Source organism: Dufourea novaeangliae, unplaced genomic scaffold (genome assembly GCF_001272555.1).
Source record: "Dufourea novaeangliae isolate 0120121106 unplaced genomic scaffold, ASM127255v1 scaffold57, whole genome shotgun sequence".
Lineage (NCBI taxonomy): Eukaryota > Metazoa > Arthropoda > Insecta > Hymenoptera > Halictidae > Dufourea > Dufourea novaeangliae.
Window position 1 is genome coordinate 835,837 of NW_015373937.1, and position 22,865 is coordinate 858,701.

Sequence of the window (22,865 nt, forward strand, 5' to 3'; positions counted from 1 at the left end):
AGTTTTGCTTCTTTACGAATACTGTGTGTCGAAACTAACTAATTTAAGGCGATAGACGAGGTATCCAGGAATGCACCCGTCTGTGTCGGCCCAAGTTGCATCTTGGCGCCAAAAGAGCTAACAACGCCAAAGCAGCGCCCAATAGAGAAACTCCACACAGTGCTCCAGCTGTAACATCATGTAGAGGGGTGCCAGCTTTAGGGGATTTCGCAGCGAGCAACAGAAGTCCTGCGCAGCTCAGCGCTGAAAGTCCAGCGAGTCCAAGTCCAGTCCAAGTTCTTCTTAACGTTCTACATGCTCCTGCTAGGGTGCAACACGCTCCACAACCTGCTGCGCTATCGTAGTAGTATCTGGAAATATATATTGATCCCTTCAGTCTTGTTACGGCCCTACTCCCACAGGAATAGAGGAAGGTTACCAAATATGGATCACTACTATAACTTGTTATGCGTGAGCAATTCGAGTTGTATTGCATTGCAGTAAATCATCGATGAGTGTTCAGGACAAGAAGATGTCTTCAGGTGTAACGCTGACTTTTTAATGCGGTTTAACTTATGAAATATTGAATATTCAGTGCCGAGAATCCTTCGAACATTGATCGAGGATTTACTGTAACTAACTTAGTATTTATGCAAGACATATGACACAAGTTGTAGTAGTCTTCCATCGTAGGCAATGAACCAAATTCAACAACATTCCTCTATTATTCAATATATGCGAAAGAAACGCGTGTGTACCTTCTTCCTTGCGTCCAGGATAAATATAACGCCAGACCGCAAGTCAAGATACCGACCAACGCCAACAGAAGCGGTGCGTTTCTCCTATCGTTCTTCTCCAAACCGCTGGCCAAGGTTGTGTTTGCGTCACTGTTCGGCGGCGAGAGAGGAGGAACCTATACGACCGAGTAACGAAGTTAGATCACCAACCACATCTTCCTTTCCAGCTCCGATTGCGTCATATCACGACACAGAGAAACACATTTAAACCAAACGAGAAGGACTGTCCTTTACTCACCACCGCAGTACGAGCGATGAACGCGCTTTCCACGCTTTGGTAGCCGTTTCGTTTCTGTCCTGCGGGGATCACCTGATACCTCGGCGAACCGGACACCATCGGCATAGACTCTGGCCCGTTATCCATGTACGCGTAACGAGGTGGTGGCTCGCCGTGACCCATCGACAGAAGGTCGACTGGAGCGGTACCGACGTATCGAAGTCGCCCGCAGTTGCTGGCTGGGCAGACATCCTGCTGTGGAGGATTCTCCAGCAACGGTAGACACCTTCTGGCCGAGGATTCTTTATTCGGGGTGGAAGTTTGTGGCCCTGTTGGCGGGAATCTACGGTTTTGGGGTGTTCCTTGGGGTGTAGAGCGGGTAGGGCTAAACGTTCGTCCTGAAGGATGCATTGGTAAATTGTACATAGGATATAATATAGCTTAGATGAAATTCGCGAAGACTAATACAGGAAATCATCGATGAGTGTTCGAAAGCTCATCGGCACTGTGTGTTTAGACGTCATTTCTACCACTGGGCTCTTAATTGTTTCTACGGGGGACTCCCCTAATGGTGGGGATGACGTCTGAAGACTCAGTGGTGAGGAGTCTTTCAACACTCATCGATGTTTTACTGTAGTATCTATGGCGTAGTTGCGTGGAAGGTATAAGTACATCTTCTATCATTGTATACACAATCCACCCATGAAATACATACCGGTTGGCGAACCACCTGGAGTGAGCGCTCTTCTTTGTGGCGTACCGGTTTGATTGAACGAGTGTTGCCTCTTCGGCGACAGGGTTCTCTCCTCGGACCTGGATCGTGGCTTCCTGGGAGTGGTCAATATCTCGTGAAGTTTTTGCGTGGCTAAGTTGTTTCGCGGCGAGACCGACAACTCTTGCCCGTTTCTTTCTGGTAGCTCCGGAGGGTCCTCTTCGTGCAGGGGCACTCTGCTGTAACGACCTAGTAACACGCTACTGCTTAACTATCGCGATCTCGAGACGTAAAGTACCGTAAAATTTCCAGCTCAGGATGAAAAATTACAGTTTTTTATTTGTTTTTCAAGATATAAAATATAAAATTGGCGATCGATCGTGATTGTTGAAATACTGGTCGAGAACATGCGATTCCTGAGAATTTGACGTATCGTTAAGTGGTAGTAAAAAGTAGGATCTGCTGAATTATTAAATGTTAGTGCTGAAGAAGGGTCAAGTGAATATATTGTTGTTTGGTTTAACTATGGGCAATCCATATTTATGCAAAAATTGTGTCGAGACTTCAGTTCTTAAAACAAAACATTCCAGATACAAAACCAGTACTTCGAGTTTCGAGAATTTCGAGCATTTCCAACCCACCCCTAATTTTAATCGTCGATTAATCTCGCCAGCCTTACCTTGTGGTGTGTCGATGTGTTGCCTTCGTACGGGGGAAACGTGATTGTTCCCTGTGCTCCAAACGGCCTCCTCGTCGTGAAACTCTTGATCACCCGGTACAACCGCGTATCTTCCAGCGTTGTTCCGGCAACTTTGCATCTGCGGTTCCCGGCCGTGGTCTTGGTTGGCCGACAATGCGGAACGTTGTTGCACCTGCTGGTGCGGAATGAACTCATACCTTGAGGAGCCCCTTCGTTGGATCTGACCTCTTTGCTGTTCCTCCTGTATGTAATCGTACCTCGAATGCTGATTGTACGTCGGCCGATGTTCTTCCACCGGAAGGCTTGCATATCGTCGATGACTTGAAATCCTGTTCTCTTCGAGGTAACAATATCTATTGTCTCTACTCTCACGATTTTCGATTCTGCTACCCTCCGTGTGTCCCTGAAATGCAGGATTACTTTGACCCCCGTTGCATTGCGCCTGCAAGATCAACGGTGGTGGCGGAGGTGGTAGATCGTCTGTACTTTGAAACTGCGGGGGTGGCGGTAGATCATTAGCTTGATCCTCTGGAATATATTCCGATTGTTGACAAAACGATGGATTGGTGTAACAATGCACTGGGACGGGTTCACTCGCCTGAGCCATTTCGTTTCGTTCTAGGGACTCACAGTACAAATTTTGATTAATGTCTTGTAAAACGTAGCGCGTTTTTTTCCGTTGCGTAGGCTGCTACGGTTACGCACGAGACACTGTATTGATAGTTCACGTGCTGGGGACCGTAAATGGATGATTCTCTATTAAGACACGCACGACATACGTTCGTCACCCGCGTATATAGTTACTCCTGGCAAGAGAGGATTTTAAGCGCGAGTTCGTCGATTTCTGCTGATCATGTAGAAGTTGCTGACGTAGGTAGGGGCTGCAGATGGTTGCGGGGTGATAGTCGTAGGGTATATATTAATGGCCGTGGCACGCAACCGTACAGGTATCGAGGCGACGTCCAATGAAGGATCTTGGATTATTTTGCACATTTTCAATCATTTCCTATCGATGGATAATCCGTTGTCCTTTGCACTTTTCGCAGATATAACGCATTGTCCGAGAAACTTGTTCCCGAAAAGGTCTACCTGCGACCGTTTGGAACCTTTCGGAGGGAAACACTACACTTTTTGTTTCTGTAGTCTCTGCGAGCTTCGTGGGTTTGGAATATATTCTCTGAAATGTCCACGAGTCCGTGGGGGCGAAGTCCAAATGCTCTGCAATTGCGTTCGGTCCGTGCGGCACGATCGCCTGCAACAAACTGCCACACGAGTTCCCTTAAGAGCAGATGCACGAAGGGCGTTTCTCCATGCGTTTCTCCATGCGTTTCCAGCGAGTGTACGTGTGTACGTGTATGTTTCGTTCGCCGTGGCTACCTGAGGGGTTGTCAGAGGGTTCACATAATACGGGCCCGCTGTCCCATCGCAGGGTGGGGGCCCTTTCGTCTATAGTACGTTCCTTCCAACGTTCTCTATGTTCGTGCCTACCCTTGACGGTATGTCGAGGAATTTACATGACCGCCTTAGTAGCCCTCGTTGCTCTCAGGCCGCGACATTTAAACTTTAAATCCCTCCCGGTATTAATTTGTACAATTTAAATGGTTTCGGGTACGTTTTTATTGTCGATTATATTTTTCAACGGTTATTAATGTTTATTGAACATATATCTAATTTACAAGTAACATATGTATCGAAGCGATACCTCACGATTCACATTGAGTTAGTCGTTCTTAAATAATCAAAGGGGTACAAGTTTATGTACCATTCTCGATAAATAAGTAATGTATAGAAAAATAATGTTTATGCATTTATAGCATCTTTTAACTTGGAAAATGCAATAAGAAAAAGGTTTTGATGAAGTTTTTTATTATGTGATATTATTAACGTAGTAAAGCCTCAAGTAAAGAATTAAAAATTTGTGGATAATAGTGCCTGAAATCTTTAATCTGAATGACCTTTCGAAGTCGAATAATATTAATAGGAACAGAACTTCGATTTTTAAAAAATGTAACTATACACACTAATCTAGTGAAGTTAGGCACATATTTTGAAGTTTCTCGAGCTATATTAGTTAGAGATACTTATTGCAAATGTAATGTGAAGCAGGATATTTTATAATATGCCTACGCGTGTGTGCGTGTACGTATACACCGCGAAAGAACTCCAGTCGAGGGTACTATAGATAATTTTCTGGGCAGCTGCCGCGAACCGTTGGGACGCGTGCCCCAGTCGTAACAGCTGCTCTAACACAAACGCGTTTCGATCACAAACGCGCTCTTTATCTCTCACTCTTCGTGCACCAAATGCACTGTTGGCTCTGTACGTACCGATGAAACGGGCGTTAACGGCCGAAAAGTCGTTTCGAAGAACACTACGTGCGTTAGAATTGACGGATCCTCGAGAACGAAGATATCGTTAGAACAGCAAGGAAATCGCGGAGACTTTAACGCCTGGCCAAGAGACTATAATAAACGATTAAGCGTGTCCGTTGCCGGAAACGATAGTTTTCCACAAGAAACGACTGGTTTCACGCTTCACCGAACAGATTGATTTTGTCCAGGAGATTCGAGAAATCGAGATGTAAAAATATTGAAAGGTGAATGGCGAAGGAACCATCGATGAAAATAAGGATTGGGGGGCAGGAGTGTCTATAGTACGGTATCAACTTTCCTTTCGAACGCCGCCAACATATTTTCTGGTTCGTTTACGTAAGCGATAAGGACTAGAGTATCTCTATTAAAGCGAATTTAAAATCGTCGATTTATTCGAACGATCCTTCTTATTGGCTCCATTGAACAGCCGTTTCGTCGTTATCGTTCGCGGTGTAACGATCATTGGCCAGGAAAGTTGTAGCAGATTTTCTGCTCCAACGATCGATCAACGACGAAACAATTCTCTTCCAGAAGATCGAGAAAGTTTAGTTTTCTCTTTTTTTTTTGTGCGCAGTGCTTCTATTGTAATTTTTAGCAGCTTCACAAGGTTTCTTGTGAAATGCTTTTCAACAATTTGTTCTTGCGGTATAGTTTGTTCGATGATGAATATCTGAAAAACGGGATTGTGATTGCTCGCGGTGATGCCTCCGGAGATCGATTTGGAAAACACGAGCCAGCACGTGCGTGGCCATTCACGTGACACGCGTCGAAACGTGTGCTTCGTTCCTCTTTTGTGTCGGGACGTTTGAACCCGTGTGCTCTGAGTCATCGAACATTGTTCCATTGCCAGTCCGATGTTCGACCAGTCCCCGTTCAATTATTCCCATTGATGATGGGGGCAGAAGGTCGAATTCAATGTTTATGGAAGCAGATGCCTGCTGAAAATTTGGAACAATTGCCTCGGTAACCGTAATTAAAGATGCGAAATGAGATCTTACGCTGTTCCGTCGGTCTAACCAAGGTTTTACAACGGTACAATTGACCCCGACGGATTATATTAATCCCCCTTTTAATTGTCCAGTTAATGCAGGCCATCCAGTTACCGTAATTACTCAGCGGTGGTTGCTGGGAATCTCTTCGTACGACTCGATGTCGATTGGAAGTTCCAACCCTTTCTTGTCGGATAGAAAAATCGGTGGTAAACTCACCTTTGTATCGTTGTTTGGCAACAGCTCAGTGAAAAGGTCGACTGCCGAGCCTATATGCTTCCACCGTAAAAGAATAAAGGTCAGAGCGATCCTTTGTGACCATGTTGGGATTTGTTCGAGCCCCTAAAGTTGGACCTAAGACTATACTAAAATATTTACAAACTTTCTTATCGAAATTCACGTATTTTGACACATCTTCCTGTGAATTATTTTACGCTCATTAAACAATAGACAGTTGTCGGGCTAGGTTGCATGAGAACTGGAGCCACCAGACGACAGTTTTACATAATGCATGGTTTATGAATATGCAGCGGAGTAAACTTACCGCTTTTTCCTCCACGTTCGTGAGCGTGACATCGTTTCGCGACCGCGGAAAGTGGTGTGAAGAAGGCTTGTAACAACGCGAAGGTTCATCTATTCGTTCGGTGTCCCTTTCACTGTGAACCGAGAGGCGCGTGGGAGGCCTGTTCAGGATCTCATAGCGATTTCAGCCAGAACTAGTCTTCGCGGTTCAGTCACTGTCGGAGTGTCTCCCGCGGATAATCCCCGTGAATTACACCGGGGACTATCTTGATCAAGAATTTTCTTAATTCAAAACACGTGTATTGTGTGCGTAACGTTACTGAAAGAGAACATAAATTTCATGAATAGTGACTATTCCCGGAGGATCTCACCAACGAATTTTAAACGACTAGAGTGTCAACGATACGTTTGCGTAATGCGTTCACAGCCTTCGATGTTCATAACAATGCTAATTGCTGGACCAGCGTTCGATTAACTGACAGTGACCTATCTAGGGAAGAAGGAGTGCCTTATTCGCTCCAACAAGAACCCATCACAATCATATTATCCGAACTAGGGGACAATCGATTTATCATCGACACAGAATCAAGACAATTCTCTTCCACGGAAACTGGATCAGTGATTTCCCAAGAGGTCGAAAAGCCAGGCAGTGGTTCGCTAGGAGGGGGAGCAAGAAACAACTGGAGAAAACAGAGTCTGAGGAAACGCTCAGGGAGCAGACACACGCGTGTTCGCTCGGATAATTGCATTGCCTCGTAATCGACCGAGATTGCATAATATTTAGCCGGCTAGGAAAGAAAAATAGAAGTCTGAAGCAACGTAGACCGCGTAGACCACCGGGTTGTTAAACCTATTCACCGTTCCGCGTTCACGCTCATTGGATACACTCTCGTCGCAGCTCCTCTTCGTTCTCTCCTGCGAGTTTTCGTCCTCGTTCCATTGTTGGCTCCGACGGATTGCACAAGCCCACCGGTGTCTGAACGATAGTCACGAAGAAATCCGTGGCGATGGCGGGACGAAGATTTCAATTAAGTCGAGGCGGTTAGCATAATTGACCGGCTGCTTCGCGTACTGTCAGCCCGGAAATTATTGAAGACTGGATTAACGCCGGAGGACGCGGTCGGTCGCGGTTTTGCGATGCTCGGTTGAAGAGGAATCACTCGTCTGGGCAGGCAGACGCTGCGAAATCAGTCTCGGTTACGACACCTCTCGAGAAGAGTGAAAATTCTGTCCTGTACGTTTTCCGTGGTTATTATTAGAATAAATAGAATATCATCGTTGTATTTGTCGTGACACCCGGTAGATTTCGTTCACGGTCAAGTGCTTTTCATTTCCGAGGCAGCAGGAAGCGTCCGAGCAATTTCCGTTGGAGGGATCCAGCTCGATAATTTCATTTTTGTATGCGCGTCTGGGAAATTAAACAGCGATGCGTTACCACGCGACAGGTGCGGTGAACTTTTCGCTGGAGACATCGATGATTCTCTTGTCTTAATCCAGTTGACTGTATTCGAGCTACCAAGCGTGAAGACTCTAACGATGGAGAACGTGTACGTGATAAAGGTGAAAACGAAACCACCTTTGTCTTCTCTGTACCCATCAGAACGACGTTACTCGGCGTCGACCGTGGGCGGCCTGTCCTTCGTGCATTTCGGATTAGGTGCGCTTTCCCTTCTGCTGGGTAGCTTAGCCTTGTCCCTTCAAGGACCAGTTTTATCTGTTGCGTGTCTAGTACCGTTCGTTACGGGTTTGCTGGCCTGGAGACGCTGGTACATCGATCGGAACATCGCTATATTCTTTTACGGAAGCCTGTTCTCCCTGGTCGCGGCAATCCTCTGCTTCGTCGCGACGGCTTTCGATATCGCAGCAGCAGCAGAGAGCAACGGATCATCTCTCTGGTCCTTGGAGAAGATTCTCGAGCAGCCACGTGATCATTCTTACCTGGGCAGACATCTGGACAACGAAACTCTGACGAACGAGACGACATCTTTGGAGACGTTCGACCAATTACCGAATATCAATTTGAATGCAGCTACCCCTGGAATTGTACTGGACAATATGTCAAACATATCTGGCTACATCCTGAAAGCTTCGACAGGTAGTTTTGGAGGGAATGGTTCAGAGAATTCTAGAGAATTGTTACCTGACGATGGTACGGTGGATGAAGATACTCGGTTGACGTTCAAAGAGGTCGTGGAACAAGAATCTAGTAATGTTACCGAAGAATCTTTGGAGTCTGTGAAGAATAGAGTGATGTCCTTCTGGCAGAAGAATTATCAAGACTCGTCACACGCTAAAATTCTGCTCACCGTGAACGTGCTGGTCGCGTCACTTTTGGAGGCCTTTTGGTCGGCCCTCAGTGCGAGGATAGCGTTACGGGGGATGATGAATCGATTGCCGGAATCAGGGTATGCGAATGGTTCGAGTAGTCGAGGAAATTCGGAGGGTATGGGAAAGAGGAAGGCACCGATTCCAAGGCCGGATATTCTGGATCACGATCGAAGGCTGTCGGAGAGCTTGCAGAATCTGACGGTGTTGCACGGGCTGAAGAGCAGTGGGCCGAGGCTACCGTTGCCGGAGTCGAGCAACGAATTCAGGGAACGGGTGGAGAGGTTTTTGGCGAACCAGGCGGCGCACAGAGTCGTCGAGGGATCCTGTTCGTGATACAGAAGTGGGGCCAGTCTTGTGAAATGACAATGAAGACTGAAAGAAATATGTGTCTAGAATCGATAGCGATATCTTGATTATTGTGAATGATAATTGAGCAATTTCTCGTAGCGTTTTGTGTCGATCTCACACTTGTAGGATAGTAGCATCTTGGAAGTTCCACGTTTATTTCAGTCGTCGATCATGCGAATCGCAGTATTATGCAACGAATCTAATAAACTTCCATGCGACAAACGGCTAATTTCCTTCGTCCCCTCACTCCAGCTCCGTTAATTGATTCGTACCGAAAGAAACGTGCTCCGTAAATCTACTGGATGTAATTTGCGAATAGCGTCCCGCTAACTCAGCCATGGATTGCGTCACAGCTGACGGTGCACTCTCGATTCAGACTGTGGATACAGTTAAAGAAACGGCAGTTATTTATAACGAGTCTTCGTTCTAGGAGATCGTTACGAGCACGACGTAATCCTAGAAAATGGTTAATTGCGATTTATCGCCATGGTTAATTGCATCTTCTGCTTGAGTATCGTATCGCTTCGAACCGGTGGTTGAAAACTATTATAATATTGATTTTCGGTTCGAAATTTTCGTCTATATCTATTTCGGTTATAATAGTATCCATTTTTATATAGGTTATTTCAGTGTTTTAAAAATAAACATACATGTAATGAACTTATGAAAAGGAAAAGTATACGAAAAAGAAGAAGAACGAAAACTAATAATAATAATAACAATAATATTGTAATATAGACGAAAATTTCGATTCTTTGTACATTAATTAATTATTATTCACAATAAAGTCTCTTCATAACTATTTCAGTAAAAACCGACATACAACAGTTGAAACAATTATTTTCGGAACCGTTTCAACTCCTGTTTGGAACTTTCGTCTGAATTACGAGGTTGCAACGGTGATATACTTGAACGCAAAACCGTTTATTTACAGTTACACGGTTGTTGAAACTGATAAACGAACTCCACTCTTCCGTAACCGGTTCTAATATTCCGACTGGTCTTCGCGCTTTTTTCGGTTCATCGAGATAAACCCCTTCGTAGTAACGTTCGTTTATTTTTGTAACCACGGTTAAACTTGAACATAAAGATGAAATAATACGCTGGGAAAACATAGTCCCGATTTTCATTCGACCGATCGACCTGGATCGCGCGTGATCACAAACGTTGCCCACAATAGGATTTAGTCTCTCGTACGCGCGCATACGTGTTGCGAAAGTTGAACGGAATCGTGCGCCGCCTGTTACGAAATCCCATAATCTGATATTGGCCAATCGCGGAGACCGCGGGAGTTTACCAAGAAAATTGCTGACAATAGCGCTCACCGTGACTGTGGGTCCCGCATTCCGACGTCAAATGCTTACCTGGGCGTGTTTCTGTGACATATCAACCGCCGATGGAAACGTTGACCGAGGAACAATTACCGTCTGCTCTCTATTCGTTCTTTTAATTGGACCATAAAATTTTTTTCTAAATAAATAGATCCTTTGGGAAAACGAGTATGTATTCATTACGTCGTTCTATCCAATGGTAGAAAGAAAGTGAAGAAGAAATCAGGAAGAGACGTGCGTCGCGAAAATCGATATTTTATGCTCTTTGAATTTATTATATACTCGAGAGAATCGCTACAATTCATCGAGCTGTGCGCGGTTTCTTTACAAAACGAAGCTTTATTTCTCATAGTTATCAATTACATCGTTCGACTTGCTATGTAGATCGCTCTTAAGGTACACTTTATTCGAGTAAAGAACGTTAAGCTACTCCTCTTAAGCTGGCTCTGTCTTGTTCACTCTTGAATCCCGATCAGAAAATATGCTATTTGTTTTTCACATGGTTACGTGATGTACAGCTGAGAGTCTAGTAATAGACGATCGACGATAATCCTAACTTATCGGACTCGACCTAGCGATGTGTAGTTTTCTTCTTTTTGGTCCACCTGAATTTGTATGCCTGGAAGCGAATGCGACCCTACGCAACGTAAAAAGTCTCGACGAAGGCTAGCACAGAACACGAGCATCCTATCGAGGAATTCTGCCCACAAGCGCGAATAATGACAGTCTATCGAATTGTTAGCGAATCACGATGCGTGACGAATGTGTGATTCCAGGTATGTTCGTTAAAAAAGCTAATCGTTAAGACCGAGTATGCAATGTAGATTCGTGGAAGTCAGAATTCCAGGCATGCTAAAACGTTTCGTTAACCCTCCATATGACCAATCGAGAGGATCACCGACGAATGGCAGTATCCGTGCATTCAGGAGCCCTAACGAAGCCTCTCGACCTGTGAATCCAAACGTAACTCTCTTAATGGTAAATCGTTCTCGCAAGAATCAACGCCCGAAACGTGAATTCGAGCAGATGTCCAGCAACGTATTGGCAAGAATAAAGCACACTTTTGTACATGGACGTTTCTAACGAGTGCCCGACGAAATGGTCCCTGTCAGAACGGCAACGTGACTTTGGAAAACTTTCTGACCTCGTTCAGGGACCTTTTCTTCGATGGTTTCACCTATACGAAACTAATAATTTCTCTCTTTCTTTGCGTACGTGTTCTCTTCGGCATACATCCATCAACGATTAACGCTACGAACAACACGGGTGACATTAATCAATAAAAAATACGTGGCTACGTAGGATTCTTCGTGAAAACACTATGACGTAGAATTTCCATCTCTAATCAACTCTTCAGACTTCTAAGGTCACGACGATCACGCGATTCGTCATTCGTTCGCTTATACATCCTAACGATTAAGGTTTACTCACATAGGTGTCTTATCTACTAAACTGTACCACGACAAATCACATCGCCTTACAACACTATTACGGATACGGTAATCGTCGACTCGCACTTATCATCATTTTTCTGTATTCTACACAAATATCCCTCTGCCCGATTCCACGGTACTCTCCAGAGTGGATTCCGCTAGACTTGGAGGTCTCCAAAGAGACACAATAAAAGACTAAATGGACACGGTTCACCACTGATTCTTCTCTAAGAAATCAAAGGATCAATTGTACTCTGAGTTCGATTTCGTTATGTCATAGTTTTGAAAATCCTTCAGTTACACATTCACCGGTCGAACATTGTCGTCAGACTGTTGCTGTTCACCGCTCTGCCAGCCGGAATCCAGTGTCGTCGAGTCGCTCAGACAACACTGCGGCGTTTCCTCTTCCTGGCTGCTCCTGTAATCTCTGTACTCTCTGCCTCTGTCAGTCTCCTCCTCTCTGAAATAACCTGAAGTCGCAGGACCTTCTGGAAGCTGTTCGTCGTCCTTCGACGCGTAATACGAGTATCGACCCTGTTGTATCACTTCGTACTGGGCGTCTGGAGCTAGGAATGGCCCTCTGCCGCTCCTCGGTTCGTCGCTGTTCGCATAATTATCAGACGGTATGTCACCACCTTCTGACGGCAACGGAAGAGGCAGTCTGGATCGCTTGGATAGTTGTCGTTTGCCTAAACGGGCTGCCAGATAGTCCACGTCCTCCGAATGTTCGGTTCCTAATCGGGTGAATATGAAATTTTGTTCGATCATTTCTCGGGGCAATGGATTACTCAAAGTACGGTTTTCCGTTCGTGAAAATGTACCACTACCTTCTTTCTCGACGGCCAGATCGTAGAAACTGCTCTCGGGGCCGCAACACGAGGACACGTCGCCGAAGTAGAGTTCACTTTCCGACTGTTTTGGTCCGGTATTCGGTTCCTGCTGGAACGCACCGTTCTCCACACCCTTCAGGGGCTTTCTGATCCGTCTGCTTTTCATCGTGCCCTCGTTCCCGCCCTCTGGATCGGTGCTGTTCGATATTTCTTCGGCGTTCTCGTAATTGTCAGACGGACGTTTCGCTGGTCTTGGCCGATGATCTGGCACCCAAAATATACGAGTTTTAAGGTACACGTTTCTCCCTTATAATTGGCCGGTGTTTAACACGCGTAACGAGTGTTGTGAACAGTTACCTTCGTTGTTCTCGAAATTCTCTATTCGTTTCGCGATCCTGGGCCTTTGTTCAGCCACTTGCGGTCTTCTGGCTGGGCTGTTCGGATCGCTGTAAGGTGGAGGAGGACCCCACATGGGCACAGGAGTCTCGAGAACGCTGTAAGACGCTGTGCTCGGTGTGTACGGTCCGTTTTGCGTGTTCAGAACCGAGTATGGGCCGCTCGACTGAGAATTGAGAACACTGTAAGGACCGTTTGTCGTCTCCACGTTCACCTCCGTTTGTCTGGCTTGGGTGTGAAAGCCGTAATTTGAGTCGGGACTCGGGGCTGGTCCTCTCGATCTGGACCAAGGAAGTCGCCATCTTCTGCAAACATTAGAAAGACATGTGAACAGACCTTTTCGTTCGTAAAAAATTCCCGACGAATCGTTCCAGTCGAATTACGAGGCACTTTACTTTGAAATTAATGTGCCACGAAGCTCACACATTATTAAAACAAATTTCTATAAAGCACTTCCACTTAAAATACCCATCCGTCTGACTGTGCGACGTTCTCTCGAACGGGTGGAAGAACTGTTTTTCCCCGAAGACGGGGACGGAATTCGTGCACGCGCAAAAATATCGCCAAGTTTCTCTCACGACGATCGTATCTTTCCGCGAAAGGACGCGAATCACGAGGCGGTTTTTTTATCATCGATCCGGACGAAACCAGCGAAACTTAAAAAGACCAAAAGCGGACGATCCGTCATAATTTATCTCGAAGACCCGAAGAAATAGCCTCCCTCTTGAATGTCAGCGGCGGAACGGAATGAAGCCGGCTTAATTAATGCCATATATTAACGGATTACAGGAATACAATGTTCACTGTCCTGGGAGCCGTCTGGAACGCTATTCGGTTTGTTTACGGAGTTTATTGCACCCTGTTTAACTCACCGTTGCCGCGCTCGTGACACACGTGAATGAGAAATCTATTGAATATTTATCCGTTCCGCTCGCGGAACAAACGTGGCACACGTTTCAACATCTGAATTGCATCAATAACTCGGCTGAATGAAGACTTTCAGCTGGGGGCCCTCCTCACCGCGATGAAATTACAGCGATGCGAACGTTGTTAACAGCCAACCCGTTACGTGTGCTCTTATGCAATCGGCTCCGGGAAAATTTTCTGGGAAGAACGTCGCGACTAGCACCGATAATTCAACCGTTCCCCACCCTCTTTAAACGATTCACTCCGTGGGATTGATGCAATTTAAATTGTTGCCATTACAATTCCGCAGAATTGATCCCGTTGACACTGTCGGTTGAAATGAAGAATGGTCGAACGACCTTTGAAGGTTAAATCTATGTATACCTGGACGGTGCCAGATCAGGATTCGGTGTGTACAGGTTCCCCGGTGTCTGCGCCCACCACGGGCTAGCACCACCGCAGTCGTTGCAACATCCACAGGAACCAGTCGGCGGTCCCACGGTGCCTCCCTGGCCGTACAGAGATCTGCATCTGAGCTCCAACTGTTCCCAATACATCTTCTTCTTCTCGTGACTCAACAACTGGTACACCAGCATGCACGAGAATATGCAGGCGAGGATTCCAGCGACCGAAACACCGAACAGGGCCCTCAGGCAAGCGTGCAGGGCACCGTGAACCGCCTCGCAATGAGGTGTCCCTTCGAAAAGGATCCCAGGATCACCTTCGGGGGACCCGTAACACGTGCACGACCTGACATAATGATCGTTACAGGTTCTTATTAACTTCCTTGTCTGCTAACCTGTCCAATGTATCGGTTTGCGATCGCGACACACCTACCTGGCTTTCACTGTGTAAACGCATTTTCGAAGACCTTGCAACCGTGACATGTGTATCACTGTGGTCGTCACGGTGACGAGCACGCACACCAATGCGCACACCACACCAACGGAACCGCAGACTTTCATCTGGGAGATGGAAAATGTTATTTATGAAATATAGTACAGTAAATCATTGATTAGCGTTCGAAGGCTCGTCGGCATTGAACATTAAATATTCCATAAACAAATGGCCAAATATGGTTAAACTTCATTAAAAAGTCAGCGTTACACCTGGAGACCATCTCCTTGTCAGTGCCGTGGAGCTTTCGAATACTCATCGAGGATTTACTGCATTGAGAAAGATGATATCTTTGGGAGGGATAGATTACGGTTGTATACGTACCAGAAGCCCGTATCTATGCTTCCGTCTTGCGAGCAGCATCGTGAACAGGCCCATTAAAATTAACTGCAAACGACATATGTGCATTGAATGTAAATGGATCGTTCGAAATAATGTTATTCCAGTTCGAAATTATTTCGAACGGGACGTTGCGGAGTCTACGTATAAGGAAGACCCCTACGGTCCTGTTAATCTATTCCGATCTTTGCCGCTCACCATTATGCCAGGAATGTAAGATGGTACAGTCTCAAAGAGTGCTAGGCTGGCCGTGTGGGCTGAAAGGACCGCGTGCACCGCCAAAAAGAGACTTCCGACCGCAGCGCTCAGCCCGCCACAAAGGCAACAAAGGACAACGTACTTCTTGCAACAACCACCTTCCCCGGTGTGGCCTGTAAAATTAAAATCGGTCACTGATAGCGGACGACCGCCAAGCCCAGTATGTAGAGAGCATTGAAAAAACAGGGAACGAAGAGTCATTATTACGCTCTGAAAATCTTTCAAACATGAGGGGGGATGGGGAGATATTTTTCAACATCCAGAAACGGTAGCGTTCAGGATCGAGGTGGAATCTCGCGTTGAATCTTTCCGGGCGTTTATCGTTTCAAAAAGATCTCTGAGAAACCACCGAAATCGCTCGAAGGTTAGTTTTCCTTTTGGTCATAAAACGGAATCCATTGTACCACTATCGACCCTATTCAGAATTGGTCCCGCACGACTTATTCCCCTGTGGTGTGTTAGTTCCTTCATTCGGAGGGATAATGATTGTCCTTGCGTGAGAACCCGACAACGAGAGACCCCTGATCGGGCCACGAACTGAGAAACGTGCCGCGAACGAAATTCTTCGAATCTTGTTGCTTAGTGATTGCCTGGATAGTGGATCTACAATCGATTTTTACTCTTCTTCGTTAACTGGATGCCTTGACCACGATCGAATCGATCGAAATATACTCGATAATTAAATAATTTAATTACTTCTCACGTAATTGATTCCATATCCGAGCTGCACTTAAGGTTTCTTGCGCTAATAATCTCAACGGTGGAGAGAAGGATTTTAAATATTAAATCACGTCATCGTACAGAATTGCCTCTACTTGTAAGGATCGTACAAGTGGCGATTTTTCGTGGTATATAACAGAGACATTCTATTCTAACGCTCATTCAGACACGACTTCTGTTGTCAAAGTTCACAATTCCGCCGATCACGCTGTATTGGAAATTTCTTCAATGAATGTTGAACGATAGAGAAGCATTCGGTACCCTACGTCGCTTGAAAGACAATAGCAGATTCTTTCTCTCTCTCTCTCTCTCTCTTTGTGAAGAGGGATAATAGTTGGAGCTGAACTTTTTAACCAGGTTTCCCCCATTAATACAGAAGGGTACCGAGCTATTCGATAGCGTCCGGAGAACAAGTGGCGAGATCATCTTTTGTAATTAAAAATCTAATTATTTTTCCCCGTCGACCGGTAAAATCTGCGACTGTTACATACAGGGGAATTGAAACATGAAAAGTTCTCTAGAAATGTGAATAGTCCGGGATTATCACTCCCACGATCATGTTCAATTTATGTCGTCGCTTTCTGAATGAAAATTTCAGAATAATAGATCTGGTCAACGTGACTCATCCTGCCTTAACTTCTCGAAAATGTTCAGCTTTGTTGATGCTCAATTCTTGGGAGGTGACCGATTCGAAGACCATTTCTTTCAGGAAACTGGCCTCCTTTGGAGTTATTTTGTAAGACCTTTTGGATGGTCAGGATTACCTTTTCAATAGCTAGAAAATCTTTTTTTCTCCGCTTTCAATATAACGCAACCTTGCTTTAACAAAGTTTATCGCCCTCACTTTTGATTGAAACCGGCCAAGGAAAAGCGTTTCACCGAGAGAACCATCGAATACCTGCTACCTCTCGTGAATGCAACCAAAAATTTCAGACCAAACCGTGCGAAACCTGTACCGACTACCTGAATCGGTATACAGTTACGGTTCGGGAGAAACCGTAACCCTCGGAAAGTATGCATCAAGATTAAAAGGAAAACCGTGGGTTTTCCAATTTCCTACAAAAAGGCAACCTCGATCCCGCTATACATAGTATCCCACGAATGAAACGACTCCCTATTTTTTACCTTCCGTTTAATCCCCCTGCACTCGTTACATTCGAATTCCCGAGCATTATCACCAGCTCGAAATCTCTACGATTCTCTCGACGTGAACGAAATTGAACGCTTAAGATTTGTATCGAGCCACCATCGGTACGGTATCGAACACCTTTTATTAAGGAACTCGTCGATACCTATTTATACGGCAACCTTTCCTCGTCCGCGTGACCTTCTACGGCGTTGCAACGGATTTTTTTTACGGTCAGAAATAGAACGTGGACGTTAGAAAATACATTGGTCACGTTAAAATGGGGGTTTCCCCACGCCTATAACTTGCTCTCGCATCGTCCTGGGTAGAATGGTATACAACGTGTTAACATTAGAACTACCAGCATTGAATGTATGCTCAGTTAAATTGTTTAATATATTAATACATGCAATATATAATGCAATATAGCTTAGTATACTATAAGTGTATAATAAATTAAAGGATTAACGCAAATTCCGTTGACAGTGTCTTTAGGATTTCAGCAATTGTTAAAATAAAAAATCTGAAATCCGTCATTTTAATGGGTTTGGTTGTTCTAGTGTTAAATTGTAAATTTTAATTACTGCAACGTTATTGTCCCCCTTTTCCGTGAGAATATCAAGTTCACGAGTGTTTCGGACAATTAATTACACCGCGGATAGCTCAGCTGTACCGGTAGGCGACTTAATGGAATTGCTAATAGCGGATTATACCTACGAGTACGCGGATTAGGTGGTGGAGACAGAACAGGGTCGGTGGGGACCGATAGATAAATTAACAAGAAGGGTTAATCGGCATACCACAGGGGTGAGGGTAGTGCGATCTGAGGAAGTGCGGGTGGTTTGCCGGATGTGGCAAGTAGGAATGAGAGTGTGCCGCCATTGTGAACGGATAACCCTGGTTATCCATCTCAATTTCCGTTCCGGGCCGGCATCGCACTATCGGCAGCACTGGATAACCATCCATCTTCTTCGCTTTTCACGTGTCCTTAACGAACTTAGGTTCACCACTCCCGTACGATCCCCGAGCACTCTATTGTCTTTGTCGACTAACACGTGGCTGCTGCTACTGCCATCGGGCTAATGTTTATCTTCACCGAAACGTCATTCAATGTGACAATTTCACGATTTTTTTGTTGCACAATTGGTCCAGTTTTCACGGAGAAACTCTACGTCCACGTCAGAGTTGAAAGGGATAAATCGAAGATAATGACACGCATCGACTTCTTCGACCCTTTACGGTCTACGTTTGCGCATCACATGTCATCGCGAGGGGATCACTTTTCCCAAGGTCAAGTTCCCGTAACGACACTTTCTCGATTCACGATTTCGCATAACGATCGCACGTCGATTTATTAATGTTTTCTCTATTGTTAATTCTTTAGAGGAACTCGATGGTGTTCCGAAAAAAAAATATCACAAGCAATGTCTTTTCGGCACAGATCACTTCGTTTCTTCACAGATTTAGTTTTCCCCTGCGTGTTCGTTAGCTGCTTGAAGACGAATGCGGCAGCACAACAACCGGAATGGTACTCCACGAGATCTGTGTTGACCTGAAACACGCTGGGGTGTCCCACAGGTGGTGGTGGTGGTGGTTGATTCCAGTGTCGAAGGCTAAAGCTTTGAAATTCCTTTGAAAGGACCTCCGAGCCGGCGTTCCTCCCACGTCCATTCAGCCAACCAGCTACGAATTTATGGCCCAGGTTCGTGAACGTATTCCAGCTTGTTGTTCGATTCGTAGAGTATTCTTCGACACGATGCTCCTGCTCTCGGTTCGCGTGAGCGCCGACTGGTCGATATACCGTGACGATTCGAGCGACTCGTCGCGGTCGAGGGTTGAAATTCCGTAGGGGTTGTGTCCCCATGAAGTAAGTAGAATCGGTCAACGGAGCGCGGACTTTTTCGCGTCGATAAAGTATGACCGCAACTGATAACGGGGGCAAAGTTATGCATGGCTCGTCGTGCAGATGATACTGCAGACAGTTTCGACGATTTTCAAGTGAAACGTCGAGGGGTGGAGCTAGGCTCTACCATCGTGTTTAAATTCAAGATTGGTTGAACCATAGGTCGAGGGTGGAAGTTCGATAAAAACGATGTGTCGAGATTGATAAACAATTTTTTGTTTGATTACCTTATCATTGTTTCTTTTTCTGGTTATAGAAGATTTTTTACAATTTTTATTAGATCCTTTTTCAATTTTCTTTATTCGAAGGAAAGAGAGTTCAAGATTGTAACTTTGAAATTAGTAATCTTTCGACCCATGTTTATTAGAACTTTTTTTCAAGTACTATCTACCCTAAAAGTTATAAACCCTGTTTTCGATCACTATGTATAGAAGAGATACTTGATTCTATACAAAGATACGAAGTAATATTTATTCTCGCAAGTTCTAGTACGAAACTGCATGTATAAAAAATGTGTAATTATAACTTCTCGAATGAAACTTTTCTTTTACGATACGGGGCACTGTACACTTAAGATTTTTGTTATACTTACACTGATTGGCAGATGTTGTTTCGTATCGCCTGGTCGGTCTAGGGGGTGGCCGAGGGGGTAACGCAGGCGGTTGATGCGTTCTCGTGGCCACTTCAACGCTGCCATCGCTTTCACCCTCTTGTCCTCTTTTGTTTCCTCCAGTTTGCATCACATGGCATTGACATTTGCTCTTGGAAGGAGCGGACACCTGAACGTCAAAAGATAGTTTTAACCCTTTAACGCTTAAACCCCAAAATCATTATTTCAAAATTATGAGACTGACATATATGTTGTATCTTGTTATATCAAAGTCGAAAATATCGATATTAAAATAAACTATATTTTTACTTTTTTAAAATTTACTTTTATAACCCTTTAACGCCCAAACACATCTACCCAACAACCTTCCGGAGAAAGAAATTATTTATCGCGATTAGTTAACTCAAAAATGGACCCAATACGTGTTCCTTTATTTTCACGACAAAACTAATCAAAATATGATTTTCTAAATGTGACGTATACACTGGGCGTTAAAGGGTTAAACGCAAAATTGGATGAAACTTATATTTATTATACGCGATATCCACAGTACAAATCATTATTATACCTGAATCGAATCGACTCCGATGAGGGACGAGTTTTTGGTATCGTTGCTCTGCGGATGCTGATGCCCGTGACTGTGAATATGTCCATGGTGATGACTGTGGTGTTCCAGGCTCGAAGGAGCACGATCTCGTTGTCGAGAATCAGGGTGGTTGGCGTGCAGCGATTGTTGCAAATGATGATGATGATCGTGTACATGATCCAAACGACTGTGCGTTCTCGTGTTCGCGTTCGATGACGAGGACTCGCAGGATATTCCGGAACTAACGTGATGATGGTTCACGCTCGAGTGTCCGGTTAAACTCCCCGACGAACTTCCATGATGATGACCAGTCAACGGCGTGGTCGATAGACTACTGTTTACGTTCACCACGTGTCGATGAACCGCGGGTGAACCACCGTGATTCAACATACTCGAATTGGACGACGCTCCACTCATTGCACTGGAAGTGCCATGATGATCGCTAGAGAAGCCTGAATTCGTTGGATAATGACTGCTCAATCCGGTAGCACTGGCCAGCCGATGATGACTCGTCGGTGAAGCCCTGTGGCCCATCGTGGCGGACGCAGACATCGGATTGGGATGATGATGCGCACTTGGATTGCCAACGTTCCCTTGACCCCCGTGACCCATCGTTGTCGAACTGGAGTTGTTTAACGGGACAGAATTTCCATGACCGTGGCTGGTGAGGCTGGGTGCCAAGTTTCCATGATGATGTCCCGTCATTCCTTGGGGTCCATGAGGATGATGCACGGTCCCAGGTCCGTGATGATGGCCCACATTCGTGGACTTCGTGTTCCCGTGATGATGATGAGTGTGTTGCCGTTGGTGTTGCTGAAATCCCATCAGGCCGTCACCAGCGTCCAAATTCCCGCTAGTTCGGAAATTCTCGGCGTGTTTGTGCACGTGCGCGTGGGCATCCCCGTGGAAATGTCCGTGCACGTTTCGTTCCGCTGACTCGTGATGATGCTGATAAGGATTCAGAACCTGCTGAATATTCTTCAGTTTATCTTTGCCGGAGGCGGCTTGCTTTTGCGATAACCCCGGGTGATCCTCCAGTTGCTTGTCCAGATCTTTCGAGGATGTTTCGTGGATGGCCGTGCTAGACTCCAACAAAGGGCTAGGGCTGGAAGTTAGGCTGTGTTGGTTATCCTGCAGGCCACCGGATTCCTGAACTCTTCGTGCGGCCTCGAACGCCAAGTTTCGAGAGAGATCCAAGTTCCTCGGGCTGCACGTGATACTGTGACCGTGTCTCGACAATATCGTCCCTTGACTATCCATCGATCTTGGATTCGACGACAGCCCGGTCTGATGCTCCATGATATCGACATTCCTTGTGTTCTCTAAATTGATCTGTTGGCTTTCCTGATGAGATAGCGGACTTTCCAGTCTTCTTATTGGCTCGAAAGCGTTCTGCAACGCCTCGAGACCCCTAGGGAGTTCTTGACTGTTGGAAATTCTTGTACTACCCACGCTTCTCTCCGTCCTGTCCCTCTGCGCTCTCATGGAATCCATACTGCTCATGGCGGAGCATTGGCAAGGGTGTTGCGGACTTTCCGGAACGTCCAGGTCGGTGGTTAATTGCGGCTGGGACATTTTTCCGCCTGGAAAATACATACGTAGTAGTTTAATAACCAGCCAGGTAATTGGATATCATAGATCAACGCTGGTAAATAGTGTTTTCGGTTTCTAATCGAAGGATCTAAGAATTCAAGACATTCGTCGACGCGTTCGATTTTCGCGATCACGATCGATCACGAACGATTGGCCAGTCAGTCGCAACGCATTTCTCACATCTCGTCGGGAAGCGATTTATTCGCCGTCTAGCCGCGCGTCGCTGCAGCCTCGTTGAACTTGATAAATCGTTTCAGATTACGAAACAGCAGGAGCGAACGTAAGCAGCGTGTGTGTACACGCGGGGAAAAAATATCAAAGCGATAATTTCGTCTCCAGAAATACTCTTGTTTCCTCTGATGTGCAGCCACAAGAGCTCAACGAGGTTCACCGGTATATCGATGATCTACGGAGATGCTGGACTTATTACTAATCATTCGTAAAAATTACGACTAAAAGGAATCACGTGGCATTTTAGAGAAATATCATTTCTATTGAGGTAAAAACCTACATTACAAGTATTTATCTATATACAATAATTATTCATCTAAACTTAGACACATAGTTACAATATTGATTTTTGAGAATCGCGAATTCGAGGTCGTAATTTTAAGTTTATTGATCTAGGGTTAAAAAATTAACGAATTCCCCCAATTAAATAAAGACTCTGGCAATGGTACCTATCCTAACTATGGATATCGTATCTTCGTTCTGGACGCGGAAATGCGGAAAACTTTTGCGTCCTATTAGCGCCTTCCGTCGTTAAAACTTCCCGAATAGCCTCCGCCGAAACTTATATAAATATCCCAGGCGAACATTAGGCGATATTCTTCTTTCGAATTGTGAGGAGTGGCCCTTTTCATGGTCCGGTATTGTACTTATTTAAAAGAATTCCATCCCCCTGGCCATTGCCTTGTTAAGAAATTCTTCATGAATCTCGATAATAAGCATCGACGTTGAGCATTGTTACGTC

The 22,865-nt window shown here is 45.3% G+C and overlaps 2 protein-coding genes across 2 annotated transcripts; both read right to left on the reverse strand.

The window, feature by feature from the left end:
- Positions 1-43: 43 nt before the first annotated feature.
- On the reverse strand, positions 44-3,012 carry LOC107185442. The gene is made up of 5 exons (XM_015573116.1): positions 2,385-3,012; positions 1,709-1,954; positions 1,015-1,391; positions 738-892; positions 44-350 (listed from the first exon to the last, which is right to left on the reverse strand). The coding sequence occupies exons 1-5, from the start codon at positions 3,010-3,012 to the stop codon at positions 44-46; spliced, it is 1,713 nt and encodes a 570-aa protein (XP_015428602.1).
- A 9,013-nt stretch (positions 3,013-12,025) lies between these two features.
- LOC107185429 lies at positions 12,026-21,874 on the reverse strand. The gene is made up of 9 exons (XM_015573101.1): positions 20,282-21,874; positions 19,696-19,882; positions 15,295-15,467; positions 15,082-15,144; positions 14,698-14,825; positions 14,245-14,610; positions 12,916-13,259; positions 12,556-12,822; positions 12,026-12,462 (listed from the first exon to the last, which is right to left on the reverse strand). The coding sequence occupies exons 1-9, from the start codon at positions 21,872-21,874 to the stop codon at positions 12,026-12,028; spliced, it is 3,558 nt and encodes a 1,185-aa protein (XP_015428587.1).
- Between the last annotated feature and the right edge of the window lie 991 nt (positions 21,875-22,865).